Below are 18,875 nucleotides of genomic sequence, written 5' to 3'. Positions count from 1 at the left end.
AAATGAACCTGCCATCTACTGCTTTCCGGGCAGCGACTCAACCACCAGGCTATTCTGGTTCACGGCTTAGCCACGATGAACTGGAATTCAAATACCCTCGATCCTCTTCTTTCTGACTCATTACTATTCAAATGCCGTCCGCCGTGGACAATAGATAGTAAATAAAGAGGCTTTTATAGGAGATTATAATTTGTTTAACAAATTTTCGGCATTACTCCTATTTGTTTAAGATCAGTATGCTCGATCTGTAATGAAAATCATAAGATCAGTATGCTCGATCTGTATGAAAATCATAATTCATAAGTCAGAAAAAATTGGAACCAGCGGGATTCGAACCTGCCATCTACTGCTTTCCGGGCAGCGACTCAACCACCAGGCTATTCTGGTTCACGGCTTAGCCACGATGAACTGGAATTCAAATACCCTCGATCCTCTTCTTTCTGACTCATTACTATTCAAATGCCGTCCGCCGTGGACAATAGATAGTAAATAAAGAGGCTTTTATAGGAGATTATAATTTGTTTAACAAATTTTCGGCATTACTCCTATTTGTTTAAGATCAGTATGCTCGATCTGTAATGAAAATCATAAGATCAGTATGCTCTATCTGTATGAAAATCATAATTCATAAGTCATAAAAAATTGGAACCAGCGGGATTCGAACCTGCCATCTACTGCTTTCCGGGCAGCGACTCAACCACCAGGCTATTCTGGTTCACGGCTTAGCCACGATGAACTGGAATTCAAATACCCTCGATCCTCTTCTTTCTGACTCATTACTATTCAAATGCCGTCCGCCGTGGACAATAGATAGTAAATAAAGAGGCTTTTATAGGAGATTATAATTTGTTTAACAAATTTTCGGCATTACTCCTATTTGTTTAAGATCAGTATGCTCGATCTGTAATGAAAATCATAAGATCAGTATGCTCGATCTGTATGAAAATCATAATTCATAAGTCAGAAAAAATTGGAACCAGCGGGATTCGAACCTGCCATCTACTGCTTTCCGGGCAGCGACTCAACCACCAGGCTATTCTGGTTCACGGCTTAGCCACGATGAACTGGAATTCAAATACCCTCGATCCTCTTCTTTCTGACTCATTACTATTCAAATGCCGTCCGCCGTGGACAATAGATAGTAAATAAAGAGGCTTTTATAGGAGATTATAATTTGTTTAACAAATTTTCGGCATTACACCTATTTGTTTAAGATCAGTATGCTCGATCTGTAATGAAAATCATAAGATCAGTATGCTCATTCTGTATGAAAATCATAATTCATAAGTCAGAAAAAATTTGGAACCAGCGGGATTCGAACCTGCCATCTACTGCTTTCCGGGCAGCGACTCAACCACCAGGCTATTCTGGTTCACGGCTTAGCCACGATGAACTGGAATTCAAATACCCTCGATCCTCTTCTTTCTGACTCATTACTATTCAAATGCCGTCCGCCGTGGACAATAGATAGTAAATAAAGAGGCTTTTATAGGAGATTATAATTTGTTTAACAAATTTTCGGCATTACTCCTATTTGTTTAAGATCAGTATGCTCCATCTGTAATGAAAATCATAAGATCATTATGCTCGATCTGTATGAAAATCATAATTCATAAGTCAGAAAAAATTGGAACCAGCGGGATTCGAACCTGCCATCTACTGCTTTCCGGGCAGCGACTCAACCACCAGGCTATTCTGGTTCACGGCTTAGCCACGATGAACTGGAATTCAAATACCCTCGATCCTCTTCTTTCTGACTCATTACTATTCAAATGCCGTCCGCCGTGGACAATAGATAGTAAATAAAGAGGCTTTTATAGGAGATTATAATTTGTTTAACAAATTTTCGGCATTACACCTATTTGTTTAAGATCAGTATGCTCGATCTGTAATGAAAATCATAAGATCAGTATGCTCATCTGTATGAAAATCATAATTCATAAGTCAGAAAAAATTTGGAACCAGCGGGATTCGAACCTGCCATCTACTGCTTTCCGGGCAGCGACTCAACCACCAGGCTATTCTGGTTCACGGCTTAGCCACGATGAACTGGAATTCAAATACCCTCGATCCTCTTCTTTCTGACTCATTACTATTCAAATGCCGTCCGCCGTGGACAATAGATAGTAAATAAAGAGGCTTTTATAGGAGATTATAATTTGTTTAACAAATTTTCGGCATTACTCCTATTTGTTTAAGATCAGTATGCTCGATCTGTAATGAAAATCATAAGATCAGTATGCTCATCTGTATGAAAATCATAATTCATAAGTCAGAAAAAATTTGGAACCAGCGGGATTCGAACCTGCCATCTACTGCTTTCCGGGCAGCGACTCAACCACCAGGCTATTCTGGTTCACGGCTTAGCCACGATGAACTGGAATTCAAATACCCTCGATCCTCTTCTTTCTGACTCATTACTATTCAAATGCCGTCCGCCGTGGACAATAGATAGTAAATAAAGAGGCTTTTATAGGAGATTATAATTTGTTTAACAAATTTTCGGCATTACTCCTATTTGTTTAAGATCAGTATGCTCGATCTGTAATGAAAATCATAAGATCATTATGCTCGATCTGTATGAAAATCATAATTCATAAGTCAGAAAAAATTGGAACCAGCGGGATTCGAACCTGCCATCTACTGCTTTCCGGCAGCGACTCAACCACCAGGCTATTCTGGTTCACGGCTTAGCCACGATGAACTGGAATTCAAATACCCTCGATCCTCTTCTTTCTGACTCATTACTATTCAAATGCCGTCCGCCGTGGACAATAGATAGTAAATAAAGAGGCTTTTATAGGAGATTATAATTTGTTTAACAAATTTTCGGCATTACACCTATTTGTTTAAGATCAGTATGCTCGATCTGTAATGAAAATCATAAGATCAGTATGCTCGATCTGTATGAAAATCATAATTCATAAGTCAGAAAAAATTTGGAACCAGCGGGATTCGAACCTGCCATCTACTGCTTTCCGGGCAGCGACTCAACCACCAGGCTATTCTGGTTCACGGCTTAGCCACGATGAACTGGAATTCAAATACCCTCGATCCTCTTCTTTCTGACTCATTACTATTCAAATGCCGTCCGCCGTGGACAATAGATAGTAAATAAAGAGGCTTTTATAGGAGATTATAATTTGTTTAACAAATTTTCGGCATTACTCCTATTTGTTTAAGATCAGTATGCTCGATCTGTAATGAAAATCATAAGATCATTATGCTCGATCTGTATGAAAATCATAATTCATAAGTCAGAAAAAATTGGAACCAGCGGGATTCGAACCTGCCATCTACTGCTTTCCGGGCAGCGACTCAACCACCAGGCTATTCTGGTTCACGGCTTAGCCACGATGAACTGGAATTCAAATACCCTCGATCCTCTTCTTTCTGACTCATTACTTTTCAAATGCCGTCCGCCGTGGACAATAGATAGTAAATAAAGAGGCTTTTATAGGAGATTATAATTTGTTTAACAAATTTTCGGCATTACTCCTATTTGTTTAAGATCAGTATGCTCGATCTGTAATGAAAATCATAAGATCAGTATGCTCGATCTGTATGAAAATCATAATTCATAAGTCAGAAAAAATTGGAACCAGCGGGATTCGAACCTGCCATCTACTGCTTTCCGGGCAGCGACTCAACCACCAGGCTATTCTGGTTCACGGCTTAGCCACGATGAACTGGAATTCAAATACCCTCGATCCTCTTCTTTCTGACTCATTACTATTCAAATGCCGTCCGCCGTGGACAATAGATAGTAAATAAAGAGGCTTTTATAGGAGATTATAATTTGTTTAACAAATTTTCGGCATTACTCCTATTTGTTTAAGATCAGTATGCTCGATCTGTAATGAAAATCATAAGATCATATGCTCGATCTGTATGAAAATCATAATTCATAAGTCAGAAAAAATTGGAACCAGCGGGATTCGAACCTGCCATCTACTGCTTTCCGGGCAGCGACTCAACCACCAGGCTATTCTGGTTCACGGCTTAGCCACGATGAACTGGAATTCAAATACCCTCGATCCTCTTCTTTCTGACTCATTACTATTCAAATGCCGTCCGCCGTGGACAATAGATAGTAAATAAAGAGGCTTTTATAGGAGATTATAATTTGTTTAACAAATTTTCGGCATTACTCCTATTTGTTTAAGATCAGTATGCTCGATCTGTAATGAAAATCATAAGATCAGTATGCTCGATCTGTATGAAAATCATAATTCATAAGTCAGAAAAAATTGGAACCAGCGGGATTCGAACCTGCCATCTACTGCTTTCCGGCAGCGACTCAACCACCAGGCTATTCTGGTTCACGGCTTAGCCACGATGAACTGGAATTCAAATACCCTCGATCCTCTTCTTTCTGACTCATTACTATTCAAATGCCGTCCGCCGTGGACAATAGATAGTAAATAAAGAGGCTTTTATAGGAGATTATAATTTGTTTAACAAATTTTCGGCATTACTCCTATTTGTTTAAGATCAGTATGCTCGATCTGTAATGAAAATCATAAGATCAGTATGCTCGATCTGTATGAAAATCATAATTCATAAGTCATAAAAAATTGGAACCAGCGGGATTCGAACCTGCCATCTACTGCTTTCCGGGCAGCGACTCAACCACCAGGCTATTCTGGTTCACGGCTTAGCCACGATGAACTGGAATTCAAATACCCTCGATCCTCTTCTTTCTGACTCATTACTATTCAAATGCCGTCCGCCGTGGACAATAGATAGTAAATAAAGAGGCTTTTATAGGAGATTATAATTTGTTTAACAAATTTTCGGCATTACTCCTATTTGTTTAAGATCAGTATGCTCGATCTGTAATGAAAATCATAAGATCAGTATGCTCGATCTGTATGAAAATCATAATTCATAAGTCAGAAAAAATTGGAACCAGCGGGATTCGAACCTGCCATCTACTGCTTTCCGGGCAGCGACTCAACCACCAGGCTATTCTGGTTCACGGCTTAGCCACGATGAACTGGAATTCAAATACCCTCGATCCTCTTCTTTCTGACTCATTACTATTCAAATGCCGTCCGCCGTGGACAATAGATAGTAAATAAAGAGGCTTTTATAGGAGATTATAATTTGTTTAACAAATTTTCGGCATTACTCCTATTTGTTTAAGATCAGTATGCTCGATCTGTAATGAAAATCATAAGATCAGTATGCTCGATCTGTATGAAAATCATAATTCATAAGTCAGAAAAAATTGGAACCAGCGGGATTCGAACCTGCCATCTACTGCTTTCCGGGCAGCGACTCAACCACCAGGCTATTCTGGTTCACGGCTTAGCCACGATGAATTGGAATTCAAATACCCTCGATCCTCTTCTTTCTGACTCATTACTATTCAAATGCCGTCCGCCGTGGACAATAGATAGTAAATAAAGAGGCTTTTATAGGAGATTATAATTTGTTTAACAAATTTTCGGCATTACTCCTATTTGTTTAAGATCAGTATGCTCGATCTGTAATGAAAATCATAAGATCAGTATGCTCGATCTGTATGAAAATCATAATTCATAAGTCAGAAAAAATTGGAACCAGCGGGATTCGAACCTGCCATCTACTGCTTTCCGGGCAGCGACTCAACCACCAGGCTATTCTGGTTCACGGCTTAGCCACGATGAACTGGAATTCAAATACCCTCGATCCTCTTCTTTCTGACTCATTACTATTCAAATGCCGTCCGCCGTGGACAATAGATAGTAAATAAAGAGGCTTTTATAGGAGATTATAATTTGTTTAACAAATTTTCGGCATTACTCCTATTTGTTTAAGATCAGTATGCTCGATCTGTAATGAAAATCATAAGATCAGTATGCTCGATCTGTATGAAAATCATAATTCATAAGTCAGAAAAAATTGGAACCAGCGGGATTCGAACCTGCCATCTACTGCTTTCCGGGCAGCGACTCAACCACCAGGCTATTCTGGTTCACGGCTTAGCCACGATGAACTGGAATTCAAATACCCTCGATCCTCTTCTTTCTGACTCATTACTATTCAAATGCCGTCCGCCGTGGACAATAGATAGTAAATAAAGAGGCTTTTATAGGAGATTATAATTTGTTTAACAAATTTTCGGCATTACACCTATTTGTTTAAGATCAGTATGCTCGATCTGTAATGAAAATCATAAGATCAGTATGCTCGATCTGTATGAAAATCATAATTCATAAGTCAGAAAAAATTGGAACCAGCGGGATTCGAACCTGCCATCTACTGCTTTCCGGGCAGCGACTCAACCACCAGGCTATTCTGGTTCACGGCTTAGCCACGATGAACTGGAATTCAAATACCCTCGATCCTCTTCTTTCTGACTCATTACTATTCAAATGCCGTCCGCCGTGGACAATAGATAGTAAATAAAGAGGCTTTTATAGGAGATTATAATTTGTTTAACAAATTTTCGGCATTACTCCTATTTGTTTAAGATCAGTATGCTCGATCTGTAATGAAAATCATAAGATCAGTATGCTCGATCTGTATGAAAATCATAATTCATAAGTCAGAAAAAATTGGAACCAGCGGGATTCGAACCTGCCATCTACTGCTTTCCGGGCAGCGACTCAACCACCAGGCTATTCTGGTTCACGGCTTAGCCACGATGAACTGGAATTCAAATACCCTCGATCCTCTTCTTTCTGACTCATTACTATTCAAATGCCGTCCGCCGTGGACAATAGATAGTAAATAAAGAGGCTTTTATAGGAGATTATAATTTGTTTAACAAATTTTCGGCATTACTCCTATTTGTTTAAGATCAGTATGCTCGATCTGTAATGAAAATCATAAGATCAGTATGCTCGATCTGTATGAAAATCATAATTCATAAGTCAGAAAAAATTGGAACCAGTGGGATTCGAACCTGCCATCTACTGCTTTCCGGGCAGCGACTCAACCACCAGGCTATTCTGGTTCACGGCTTAGCCACGATGAACTGGAATTCAAATACCCTCGATCCTCTTCTTTCTGACTCATTACTATTCAAATGCCGTCCGCCGTGGACAATAGATAGTAAATAAAGAGGCTTTTATAGGAGATTATAATTTGTTTAACAAATTTTCGGCATTACTCCTATTTGTTTAAGATCAGTATGCTCGATCTGTAATGAAAATCATAAGATCAGTATGCTCGATCTGTATGAAAATCATAATTCATAAGTCAGAAAAAATTGGAACCAGCGGGATTCGAACCTGCCATCTACTGCTTTCCGGGCAGCGACTCAACCACCAGGCTATTCTGGTTCACGGCTTAGCCACGATGAACTGGAATTCAAATACCCTCGATCCTCTTCTTTCTGACTCATTACTATTCAAATGCCGTCCGCCGTGGACAATAGATAGTAAATAAAGAGGCTTTTATAGGAGATTATAATTTGTTTAACAAATTTTCGGCATTACTCCTATTTGTTTAAGATCAGTATGCTCGATCTGTAATGAAAATCATAAGATCAGTATGCTCGATCTGTATGAAAATCATAATTCATAAGTCAGAAAAAATTGGAACCAGCGGGATTCGAACCTGCCATCTACTGCTTTCCGGGCAGCGACTCAACCACCAGGCTATTCTGGTTCACGGCTTAGCCACGATGAACTGGAATTCAAATACCCTCGATCCTCTTCTTTCTGACTCATTACTATTCAAATGCCGTCCGCCGTGGACAATATATAGTAAATAAAGAGGCTTTTATAGGAGATTATAATTTGTTTAACAAATTTTCGGCATTACTCCTATTTGTTTAAGATCAGTATGCTCGATCTGTAATGAAAATCATAAGATCAGTATGCTCGATCTGTATGAAAATCATAATTCATAAGTCAGAAAAAATTGGAACCAGCGGGATTCGAACCTGCCATCTACTGCTTTCCGGGCAGCGACTCAACCACCAGGCTATTCTGGTTCACGGCTTAGCCACGATGAACTGGAATTCAAATACCCTCGATCCTCTTCTTTCTGACTCATTACTATTCAAATGCCGTCCGCCGTGGACAATAGATAGTAAATAAAGAGGCTTTTATAGGAGATTATAATTTGTTTAACAAATTTTCGGCATTACTCCTATTTGTTTAAGATCAGTATGCTCGATCTGTAATGAAAATCATAAGATCAGTATGCTCGATCTGTATGAAAATCATAATTCATAAGTCATAAAAAATTTGAACCAGCGGGATTCGAACCTGCCATCTACTGCTTTCCGGGCAGCGACTCAACCACCAGGCTATTCTGGTTCACGGCTTAGCCACGATGAACTGGAATTCAAATACCCTCGATCCTCTTCTTTCTGACTCATTACTATTCAAATGCCGTCCGCCGTGGACAATAGATAGTAAATAAAGAGGCTTTTATAGGAGATTATAATTTGTTTAACAAATTTTCGGCATTACTCCTATTTGTTTAAGATCAGTATGCTCGATCTGTAATGAAAATCATAAGATCAGTATGCTCGATCTGTATGAAAATCATAATTCATAAGTCAGAAAAAATTGGAACCAGCGGGATTCGAACCTGCCATCTACTGCTTTCCGGGCAGCGACTCAACCACCAGGCTATTCTGGTTCACGGCTTAGCCACGATGAACTGGAATTCAAATACCCTCGATCCTCTTCTTTCTGACTCATTACTATTCAAATGCCGTCCGCCGTGGACAATAGATAGTAAATAAAGAGGCTTTTATAGGAGATTATAATTTGTTTAACAAATTTTCGGCATTACTCCTATTTGTTTAAGATCAGTATGCTCGATCTGTAATGAAAATCATAAGATCAGTATGCTCGATCTGTATGAAAATCATAATTCATAAGTCATAAAAAATTTGAACCAGCGGGATTCGAACCTGCCATCTACTGCTTTCCGGGCAGCGACTCAACCACCAGGCTATTCTGGTTCACGGCTTAGCCACGATGAACTGGAATTCAAATACCCTCGATCCTCTTCTTTCTGACTCATTACTATTCAAATGCCGTCCGCCGTGGACAATAGATAGTAAATAAAGAGGCTTTTATAGGAGATTATAATTTGTTTAACAAATTTTCGGCATTACTCCTATTTGTTTAAGATCAGTATGCTCGATCTGTAATGAAAATCATAAGATCAGTATGCTCGATCTGTATGAAAATCATAATTCATAAGTCAGAAAAAATTGGAACCAGCGGGATTCGAACCTGCCATCTACTGCTTTCCGGGCAGCGACTCAACCACCAGGCTATTCTGGTTCACGGCTTAGCCACGATGAACTGGAATTCAAATACCCTCGATCCTCTTCTTTCTGACTCATTACTATTCAAATGCCGTCCGCCGTGGACAATAGATAGTAAATAAAGAGGCTTTTATAGGAGATTATAATTTGTTTAACAAATTTTCGGCATTACTCCTATTTGTTTAAGATCAGTATGCTCGATCTGTAATGAAAATCATAAGATCAGTATGCTCGATCTGTATGAAAATCATAATTCATAAGTCAGAAAAAATTGGAACCAGCGGGATTCGAACCTGCCACCTACTGCTTTCGGGCAGCGACTCAACCACCAGGCTATTCTGGTTCACGGCTTAGCCACGATGAACTGGAATTCAAATACCCTCGATCCTCTTCTTTCTGACTCATTACTATTCAAATGCCGTCCGCCGTGGACAATAGATAGTAAATAAAGAGGCTTTTATAGGAGATTATAATTTGTTTAACAAATTTTCGGCATTACTCCTATTTGTTTAAGATCAGTATGCTCGATCTGTAATGAAAATCATAAGATCAGTATGCTCGATCTGTATGAAAATCATAATTCATAAGTCATAAAAAATTTGAACCAGCGGGATTCGAACCTGCCATCTACTGCTTTCCGGGCAGCGACTCAACCACCAGGCTATTCTGGTTCACGGCTTAGCCACGATGAACTGGAATTCAAATACCCTCGATCCTCTTCTTTCTGACTCATTACTATTCAAATGCCGTCCGCCGTGGACAATAGATAGTAAATAAAGAGGCTTTTATAGGAGATTATAATTTGTTTAACAAATTTTCGGCATTACTCCTATTTGTTTAAGATCAGTATGCTCGATCTGTAATGAAAATCATAAGATCAGTATGCTCGATCTGTATGAAAATCATAATTCATAAGTCAGAAAAAATTGGAACCAGCGGGATTCGAACCTGCCATCTACTGCTTTCCGGGCAGCGACTCAACCACCAGGCTATTCTGGTTCACGGCTTAGCCACGATGAACTGGAATTCAAATACCCTCGATCCTCTTCTTTCTGACTCATTACTATTCAAATGCCGTCCGCCGTGGACAATAGATAGTAAATAAAGAGGCTTTTATAGGAGATTATAATTTGTTTAACAAATTTTCGGCATTACTCCTATTTGTTTAAGATCAGTATGCTCGATCTGTAATGAAAATCATAAGATCAGTATGCTCGATCTGTATGAAAATCATAATTCATAAGTCATAAAAAATTGGAACCAGCGGGATTCGAACCTGCCATCTACTGCTTTCCGGGCAGCGACTCAACCACCAGGCTATTCTGGTTCACGGCTTAGCCACGATGAACTGGAATTCAAATACCCTCGATCCTCTTCTTTCTGACTCATTACTATTCAAATGCCGTCCGCCGTGGACAATAGATAGTAAATAAAGAGGCTTTTATAGGAGATTATAATTTGTTTAACAAATTTTCGGCATTACTCCTATTTGTTTAAGATCAGTATGCTCGATCTGTAATGAAAATCATAAGATCAGTATGCTCGATCTGTATGAAAATCATAATTCATAAGTCATAAAAAATTGGAACCAGCGGGATTCGAACCTGCCATCTACTGCTTTCCGGGCAGCGACTCAACCACCAGGCTATTCTGGTTCACGGCTTAGCCACGATGAACTGGAATTCAAATACCCTCGATCCTCTTCTTTCTGACTCATTACTATTCAAATGCCGTCCGCCGTGGACAATAGATAGTAAATAAAGAGGCTTTTTTATAGGAGATTATAATTTGTTTAACAAATTTTCGGCATTACTCCTATTTGTTTAAGATCAGTATGCTCGATCTGTAATGAAAATCATAAGATCAGTATGCTCGATCTGTATGAAAATCATAATTCATAAGTCATAAAAAATTGGAACCAGCGGGATTCGAACCTGCCATCTACTGCTTTCCGGGCAGCGACTCAACCACCAGGCTATTCTGGTTCACGGCTTAGCCACGATGAACTGGAATTCAAATACCCTCGATCCTCTTCTTTCTGACTCATTACTATTCAAATGCCGTCCGCCATGGACAATAGATAGTAAATAAAGAGGCTTTTATAGGAGATTATAATTTGTTTAACAAATTTTCGGCATTACTCCTATTTGTTTAAGATCAGTATGCTCGATCTGTAATGAAAATCATAAGATCAGTATGCTCGATCTGTATGAAAATCATAATTCATAAGTCATAAAAAATTGGAACCAGCGGGATTCGAACCTGCCATCTACTGCTTTCCGGGCAGCGACTCAACCACCAGGCTATTCTGGTTCACGGCTTAGCCACGATGAACTGGAATTCAAATACCCTCGATCCTCTTCTTTCTGACTCATTACTATTCAAATGCCGTCCGCCGTGGACAATAGATAGTAAATAAAGAGGCTTTTATAGGAGATTATAATTTGTTTAACAAATTTTCGGCATTATACCTATTTGTTTAAGATCAGTATGCTCGATCTGTAATGAAAATCATAAGATCAGTATGCTCGATCTGTATGAAAATCATAATTCATAAGTCATAAAAAATTGGAACCAGCGGGATTCGAACCTGCCACCTACTGCTTTTCGGGCAGCGACTTAATCACCAGGGGCCCGTTTCATAAAACTTTTGACTTGCAACTGTAACATCTCCCATATCTATGGCAAATCTTGTTATTGCAATGGCAACTTGTCATAGTTGCAAATATCCGTTTCATAAAAGCAATGACAAATTGTTATCGTAAATAAAAATAATTAAATGAAAAATAGTTCGTGAACGAGCCTGATATGCAGCTAACAGCCGGTTTTTTTCTTCACACACGTCGTCTGCGAGAAAATTTTGATGGTGACAGAATTTACGGAAAATTTGAATCGGAGATGTAAGTACTTTCTACTTATCGTATTTATATAATTATTACATCATTTGATAAAGTAATAAATAAATCACTTCCGAAAGAATGACATTGATAATACATGTCATATTTCCATCGTTTTCTACGAGGTAAACATGCATTTTGCCCGGGGATATCGTGGAGGTATCATCGAGATGCCGAGTGCTCGCTATCCCGGAGCTTCGGCGTAGTACACGGCAGTAGTGTTGATGTGTGTGGGGGGGAGCTCGAATGAGCGGCGTTGCGACTGTCTTGAGACTGAGTTGCATCTGTCTTTCTTTCTGACTTTAGTCTTTAATTACCTAATTCAGTGCGATATGTGAACAGCTGTGTGAGAGTGAGCCTTTTTTTGTGGCTTGGGTTGTTGTGGGCGACAAAAATACAGTCAAGTCTCGAGAATCATGAATGGGTTAATACTACTACTAGATTGATGTTCACGCTCATGTTTGGACTTTGGCCTCGGCTTGGGCATGTTTTTTTTTTAAGTTGAGGGGGCAGGGGGGGGGGGGGAGGGTTAACTTACACAAATATTGTACTCAAGCTCTGTAACTGTGAGGGGTTGTTTTTCTTATAGTTTTCAGGGGGGGGGGGGGTGGCTTGCGAGTATAAAAAGTTTGGTGGCCAGACAGTAATAAAAAAAAGGCAAAATTAATTTTTTTTAAAGCTGTGAGTTAGCAAAAATTTGACCGGCAGGAGTTGGTTGGATATTCGATATTCAAACTGTGAAGTTGGTTTGATATTCAGGTTCGATATTCAAACGCGTGTGAAGTTGGACGGATATTCAATATTCGATATTTAAAAATTAGGGGTTTTGAAAGCTAGCTAGGGGGTTTAAAAGGTGCAGCACGTCTCGGGCAACCATAAAATCACTGGCTTGCCCTAATACGAGGACTTTCAGGGGACAAAAGTCAGTGAATAAAAAGGTATGAAATTTTTTTAAATTTTATTTGAGAGAGGCCTAAAGGGTATTCCGACAGCCTAGCCGGGGTAATCACGTGTCCTAACTTGTAGAACTCGACTCGGGCAACAAGATAAGCCCTAACTTGACCCGGCGCATGCACATTTAGGGGGCTCAAATTAACAAAATTATAGGGAATAAAGGGCTACTTAGAGCATTTTTTAAATTAAGAGTATTTTTTCAAGGGGCCCCCAGGGATATCCCGACGGCCTAGCCAGGGTAACCACCTAGCCTAACTTGTAGAATTCGACTCGGGCAACAAGATAAGCACTAGCTTGACCAGGCGCATGCACATTTAGGGCTCAAAGTAACAAAAATGAAGGGAATAAAGGGCTATTTAGAGCATTATTTGCATGTTTTTTGTTAAATTCAATTGACCATTGACCCCCCCCCCAAGAAAAAAAAAATGAATAAATGAAATAAAAAAATTGAAAAATAAATAGAATAAATAAAAAAAAACAGGCAAAATATGCATATATATATTACCGGTATATATAATCTATAGAGGGGGGGGGGGGGGGGGGTGGAATCTAGATCTAATAATAATGTGTGCATTAGAAATTGCACATGGCGTTTATGATAGACACAATTTATGTGCTGGAAATGACCGCATTTGTCAGGCCTCGGAGCTGAGACATCAAGATAGAGCGACTGAGGCCAAGACATCAGGCTTCGAGGATGCAAATTCTGGTCCCGAGGCCAGCCTCGGTATACAACACTGAATATAGAATCAACATGCACTCTATACCCTACAAGATTGATAACAAAGACATATATGTGTTTCAACAAGAAATTGGTCAATGTATATCTGAATGGGGTATTGTACAGTACGATTGATCAACCAATGATACGAGTTGTGTTCTGATATTTAAATCCATGTTCCTCTTTGACCAATGTTGTCAAATAAAAACCTTGCTTTGAGCATAACATCCTCAAGGTGGTGTGAAATTCTATTAGAAGGTACATGTACTCTTCTGTGGAATTTCATTTTATGCTTTGACTGCTATATCTACAAGTTTTATTATCAATATACTAGTGTTCTGAAGTTGATGTGTTTATAATCAAATGTTTTCATGTTTATTCTACTTAAAACATAATAGATGGAGACCAGCAGCGTGGCAGCAGGAGCAAATTTTGGCCGTGATGAGGCGTATACCACCATCAACAATGCTGCAATTGCAGTCACTACCACCACTGCTGCCACCACTATCAGTGCTGCTGATGCCACCACCACCAAGTCTGCTTCTGCCACTGCCATCACCATTGCCACCGCCACTACCAAGACCACTCCTGACACAAAGCCCCCAAGTCCTCAACTGACCAGATATTGCAGCTGGAGAAGGATAGACCAGGAACTTCAAAGCCAGGGCTTGTTGGTCTCCTACAATAAGAAAAATGCCAAGGGCCCATCTAATGAACTTGTAGAATATTTGGCCACAGTTGTAGAAATGCAGAGACTAACATACTGCCACAGGTAAAAATCAATTTTAGATATGATGGATAGTCTTTGAAATATGGGTTGCAGAATGAATATCAGTAAAATCCATCATGATGTGCAATCTGATTTAACCCTAAAACGGCGGTGGGGGCCCAAAAATTTTCATGTTAAATCCACAACATGAAAGATGGTGCCGCGTCATTATATGCCTTTTTTTTAAAGATTCATGAGTTTTCAGACAAAATTTGTGACACCTGGGTACCCGGTTCTGAAATTACGCAACATCATGTAAGTACACATGTCAGAATTGCTTTAAAATGTGATTTCATGAACAAATCCAATGCAAAATCTGTTTCTAGCTAAAATTCATAATTGCATCATACTGGTTAATATTTATTTTACTGATTAAAATCAATTAATTTCATGGTGCTTATGATCAGAAAATTTTGTCAACAATATAAAAAAGTATAAAAAACAAAGAAATACTTCAGAAAGGAAAAAAAATACAGATGAAAGGGATTTGATTTTTATGTGTCTGAACAAAAAAAACTTTAAGGGATTTGTTTATAGATTTCCAGCCAACTTTTAATTTCATGCATGATTTAGTAAAATATATTTATTAAAAATAAATTTAAATAATTCTAGAATGATCAAATATACAATTTTTTCATCTGTGGCAGGCATTTTGCATTTCTTCACAATTGCACAATTAACGGTCGATCTTGAGGGCCCCCACCCCCCTTCCGCCAATCTTTCCTGCCTCAAAAATACCCTTGCAGTCTTATTAGGGTTAGATTATGTTTACATTAAGCAAAAATAAAATTCCTACAATGGATTTCAGTGGCGTAATGAGCCAAATATTTTGAGAGGGCTAAATATGGCGGATGGAACAAAAGTTCTCCAAAGATGTGAGAGAGCAAAATTTTTGAACTTTTTAATACAGAAATCAAATATTTGGAAAGATTTTGATGTAATAATATTCAGTAAATACTTCTCTATTTTACCCTTTCCCGTTCCCTTTCTTTCTTATTCTCCTTTTTTTTTCTTGGTCGTGAAACAGGGGGGGGGGGCATGGCCCCCATCTATACGCCAGTGAAGGATTTAATACTTTTTGCATGTACGATGACGATGCTCGCTCTCCCCCTCACCCATCCTCACTATGTGTATATGTGTGTGCAAGATAAATTATGAGGAATAATTGCATGAAGTGACGTTTCTCAACCAGAGATTCCTTATATATTATTTACTGTTGCATGTTTGCATTTTTGTTCATATTAACCCATCTTGACCCCTTTACCCCCCCCCCTGACAAAAACCTACTTTTTGAAAATTTCAATTTAATTTATTCCTTTAGGTGAGGCTTTGTCCGCAGTTCCGGAAAGACAAGCCATGCCAAAATCAACGACTGAAGGGTTTGGAGCGCCAGGCAAAGAGCCTAGAAATGTGATTTAACCGTAAGTTAAACTTATTTATAATTCTGATTCATTTTGGCATAGGAAGTAAGTCACATAACAATTTGAATGATTTTTGTCTTCTTGATTTGCTCTTTGTCAAGAATCCAAATTTTAGAATTAAACTCTAAGTTTGAGGTGTTGATGAAATTTTTTTCAGCTGCAAAAGTAACAAACCAATATCAATCATTGGTAGATAATGTGACTTGCTTTCTCTTGCCAAATTGGTACATGTACATGAATATTCTGCATTTCTATAATGATTGACCCCCACCACTACCTCCTATAAAGATGCAACATGTCAAATTACTGTCAAACTCACTTCATGTTTTTAATTATTAATATTCCAATAAAGGAGTAAAAGGACTCAGAAAGATTACCCGAAGAAGCTCACAGAATTTTTTTTTTCTGGTAGACCCTTTACATTCATTTGATGAATTGAGTTCATACAAAATCAACTGAATATAATGAGTACAAAATCCTGTTAATACATCTTACTAGATGAGGCTATTCTAGTAAGTCATCGGGGGGGGGGGGGGTGCCTGAGGATCTTGTCCATTTGGATAAATCTTGCAAAGTATCAAAAGGTGCCTTCACCCCCCCCCCCCCACTCTATTAAGGGTTAACAATGAAAGTGAAATTAGGAATAACTTTAGTATCTTGCTTTCATGCATTATAAATTAATTACTATTTCAGGTACTTCAATCACATGAACTGTAGCAGGAGCAAAAACAGCAGCAAACACACAGGAGATGTAACGACTACATTGACCAATACCAACAACTACAGCAGCATCAACAATATCTGCAAAAACCACACTGGCAACCTCAACAACATCAAGATGTTCAACAACCACTCCGGGAATTCAACAAACACATCAGCAGAAACCAACAGCAGCAAAAACAGCACTTATGAAATGAATCTTATTGAAACTCAAAAGCCAATGGCGCAACATCTTTTACAAAATGAGACATCATTTATTCATTCTTTTACAGGATAAAGAAAAGTTTTTTTGAAAGTGTAATTTTGCAGGAACACAATGGATGTTCCTATGTATCTATTTATTGAAATAAATTTTACTTTAAAAAGAAAGAATGATGATTCAATAAATATCTACTTTTTATTTGTCAATGAGTAAAAATACCTGTATTTTCTATTTAGAATGACAAAAAGCAATTTATCAAATCAAAATCATCAAAAAATTGAGCAATATGGCTGTTAGGCCCTCCAAATTGTTGATATTTTGATGAAAAAGCTGTTTCTGCTGCAATATTTGATGCAACTCAAATAGTTGCGTCAAATATTGTGGCAGAAATTGTCATTTGCCGCTGAAAGTATCTGCGGCAAATATTTGACGCAGCTCAAATAGCTGCGTCAAATATTGCCGCAGAAATTGTCATTTGCCGCTGAAAGTATCTGCGGCAAAGTTTTATGAAACGGAAACTTGCCGCTGTTTTGTGATTTGCCGCAGAAACAAAGAATTGCCGCTGAAAATGGGAGTTGCCGCTGCGGCAAATGTTTTATGAAACGGGCCCCAGGCTATTCTGGTTCACGGCTTAGCCACGATGAACTGGAATTCAAATACCCTCGATCCTCTTCTTTCTGACTCATTACTTTTCAAATGCCGTCCGCCGTGGACAATAGATAGTAAATAAAGAGGCTTTTATAGGAGATTATAATTTGTTTAACAAATTTTCGGCATTACTCCTATTTGTTTAAGATCAGTATGCTCGATCTGTAATGAAAATCATAAGATCAGTATGCTCGATCTGTATGAAAATCATAATTCATAAGTCAGAAAAAATTGGAACCAGCGGGATTCGAACCTGCCATCTACTGCTTTCCGGGCAGCGACTCAACCACCAGGCTATTCTGGTTCACGGCTTAGCCACGATGAACTGGAATTCAAATACCCTCGATCCTCTTCTTCTGACTCATTACTATTCAAATGCCGTCCGCCGTGGACAATAGATAGTAAATAAAGAGGCTTTTATAGGAGATTATAATTTGTTTAACAAATTTTCGGCATTACACCTATTTGTTTAAGATCAGTATGCTCGATCTGTAATGAAAATCATAAGATCAGTATGCTCATTCTGTATGAAAATCATAATTCATAAGTCATAAAAAATTGGAACCAGCGGGATTCGAACCTGCCATCTACTGCTTTCCGGGCAGCGACTCAACCACCAGGCTATTCTGGTTCACGGCTTAGCCACGATGAACTGGAATTCAAATACCCTCGATCCTCTTCTTTCTGACTCATTACTATTCAAATGCCGTCCGCCGTGGACAATAGATAGTAAATAAAGAGGCTTTTATAGGAGATTATAATTTGTTTAACAAATTTTCGGCATTACTCCTATTTGTTTAAGATCAGTATGCTCCATCTGTAATGAAAATCATAAGATCATTATGCTCGATCTGTATGAAAATCATAATTCATAAGTCAGAAAAAATTGGAACCAGCGGGATTCGAACCTGCCATCTACTGCTTTCCGGGCAGCGACTCAACCACCAGGCTATTCTAGTTCACGGCTTAGCCACGATGAACTGGAATTCAAATACCCTCGATCCTCTTCTTTCTGACTCATTACTTTTCAAATGCCGTCCGCCGTGGACAATAGATAGTAAATAAAGAGGCTTTTATAGGAGATTATAATTTGTTTAACAAATTTTCGGCATTACTCCTATTTGTTTAAGATCAGTATGCTCGATCTGTAATGAAAATCATAAGATCAGTATGCTCGATCTGTATGAAAATCATAATTCATAAGTCAGAAAAAATTGGAACCAGCGGGATTCGAACCTGCCATCTACTGCTTTCCGGGCAGCGACTCAACCACCAGGCTATTCTGGTTCACGGCTTAGCCACGAGGAACTGGAATTC

General features: G+C 38.7%; 1 protein-coding gene across 2 annotated transcripts; it reads left to right on the top strand.

Annotated features, from left to right (window-relative positions):
* Positions 1–11,858: 11,858 nt before the first annotated feature.
* Positions 11,859–16,872, top strand: LOC121413227. 2 transcript variants are annotated; one of them, XR_005969719.1, is made up of 4 exons: positions 11,859–12,126; positions 14,197–14,570; positions 15,889–15,988; positions 16,682–16,872. XR_005969719.1 is itself a non-coding variant. In XM_041605973.1 (3 exons), exons 2-3 carry the CDS (start codon positions 14,197–14,199, stop codon positions 15,890–15,892), a joined length of 378 nt encoding a protein of 125 aa, XP_041461907.1. In that variant the 5' UTR covers positions 11,859–12,126; the 3' UTR covers positions 15,893–16,110. The 2 variants fall into 2 exon arrangements, 1 of the variants encoding a protein (XP_041461907.1); XM_041605973.1 differs by lacking the exon at positions 16,682–16,872 and having other exon boundaries at positions 15,889–16,110.
* Positions 16,873–18,875: the final 2,003 nt, after the last annotated feature.

Source organism: Lytechinus variegatus, chromosome 4 (genome assembly GCF_018143015.1).
Source record: "Lytechinus variegatus isolate NC3 chromosome 4, Lvar_3.0, whole genome shotgun sequence".
NCBI lineage: Eukaryota > Metazoa > Echinodermata > Echinoidea > Temnopleuroida > Toxopneustidae > Lytechinus > Lytechinus variegatus.
Note: the sequence above shows the minus strand (reverse complement) of the source record. Positions and strands in the feature narration are given on the sequence as shown.

What these genes read in the sequence shown, in the direction of transcription:
- LOC121413227 (XM_041605973.1), top strand. Translation starts at nt 14,197, where the DNA reads ATGGAGACCAGCAGCGTGGCAGCAGGAGCAAATTTTGGCCGTGATGAG.